Below are 1,670 nucleotides of genomic sequence, written 5' to 3'. Positions count from 1 at the left end.
GCCGTGCTAGGAGTCTGTATCAAGCAACATAGCTGGGGATAGAGTATTGCCACAATCCGCATTATCATATTGTTTGCTCGCTGCGTGACCGAACCGTAACAATAATATGGCCTCTGAGCGATGATTTAACTTGGATTGTTTTGCTTAGTATGCATGAGTTGTCTAGGACATGAGGCCTTTCGCCTAACACCCTTAGGAACGCACCCGTAGATGAGGGAGAACACCGAAGGGACGGGTCGGTGGTGCTGAAAGACCTGAGGAAACTGAACGTTTCGGGGTTGTCACTGACCGGACCATTCAGCCATTTTTACAGACTGCGATTGTCTTTGGGAAAGCCCGCAGGGCTCCTTTTATGCCTTTTCAAATGCCCCGCTACTGCTGGGCATCCTGACGTGTGGATATCTTATGGTGTGCTTCAGTTTGCCCCACTCTGAATAGTACGTGTGGGCCTGAGTTCCTTACCTGAGAACAGACGCCACGCACCCGGGAGCAGCGCAAATGATGGCACCCAGGTGAGCTTATGGCAAGAAATGGAGGATATGCGAAGAAAGACTGCGGTGTCTTCGACTCTAAATTACTGATGGATGCAGTGATCGGGGGGAAATCCGGGCTGTGCATAATGATTTGCGGAACGAATTTGCGCAGGTATCACACTGCAATACTGGCTGATTTGCGGGTTTGTACACGTTTATGGGATCTGCATGAAATCGGTTAAATCCTTAAGGCTAAAAACGTGACAGACCCCTGTGCTGGATATTGTGACCAGCAATGTTGGTCATATCATAGACTAGCACACTGAAGCAGATCAAAACCGTGCTACGTTAGAATATAATATCCGCACCAACTAAGGCTGGTATACCCGGTACCTAAACGGCCAACGCAACTTGAATGGTGAAACTATTAGTCGCCGCCTACAATGTGAGCAAATGTCAAAAGAATCAAGGTTTTCATTGAAAGTTTCAGACTTACCGGATCATTCGGTTTTGTTTTTGCCCAAGTGAGGAGGTTTGTCAAAATGATGAACTTTTTCTGGTCTTCAAACCTTTCAGCATCTTGTTCCATTGTCCGGGCAACCCACAGAGCCTCGTCACTAGCAGACGGGTCTACAGTTAGGTCGTAGACAAGTAGGTCGTGTTTCATAAGATGCTCGTAGAAAAGTGATTTCTTCTCATACTTGATTTTTCAGACACTTCATTAGGGGCAAACTTGCTTACATTTAGGACGTCTCTCACAAATGGCGGGCGTTTGGCTTTGAAATGGCTCAGGGTACCATTTATAATGAAGCAACCTTTCTTAGGTTTAGGAGGACCAGATGGTTCTCTCGTCTGATCCTCATTATACGACTCCTCTTGTCCTTCATCTTCCGCTGGTATGTTTGGTACTTGTGTTGACAAAAACTAAAGTGAATATTTATCGTTAGCTGCAAAATAGTTCATGTGAGAATAACCTTTCCTATATTCTTCGAAACATACGTGTCTACGTTGTTGATAAAAATATACTGTTCGTTAGAAAGACTTCGTTCTTCCATTAGCCCCTCATTCATCATTTAGTTTTTTCTTTAAGACCAGGACACTGAGCTGTAAAATCCGAAATCTCCCACAGCAACCGAGTTTAAAACGGTGCTGCTAGCTCTCAAGGTCAATCGATACAACATTTTCACGGATTCACAG

The 1,670-nt window shown here is 45.0% G+C and overlaps 1 protein-coding gene across 1 annotated transcript in view; it reads right to left on the bottom strand.

The window, feature by feature from the left end:
* The window catches only part of T265_13835 (hypothetical protein), a gene marked incomplete at both ends in the record, with an annotated part of 65,488 nt that extends 64,091 nt beyond the window's left edge, over positions 1 to 1,397 (bottom strand). Inside the window, 2 exons of the mRNA XM_009170776.1 lie at positions 970 to 1,173; positions 1,215 to 1,397. Coding sequence (XP_009169040.1) covers positions 970 to 1,173; positions 1,215 to 1,397 — 387 coding nt within the window. The remainder of the gene's footprint in view (positions 1 to 969; positions 1,174 to 1,214) is intronic.
* Between the last annotated feature and the right edge of the window lie 273 nt (positions 1,398 to 1,670).

The sequence above is a fragment of the Opisthorchis viverrini genome, assembly GCF_000715545.1.
Source record: "Opisthorchis viverrini unplaced genomic scaffold opera_v5_108, whole genome shotgun sequence".
In the NCBI taxonomy this organism is placed as follows: domain Eukaryota; kingdom Metazoa; phylum Platyhelminthes; class Trematoda; order Opisthorchiida; family Opisthorchiidae; genus Opisthorchis; species Opisthorchis viverrini.
Note: the sequence above shows the minus strand (reverse complement) of the source record. Positions and strands in the feature narration are given on the sequence as shown.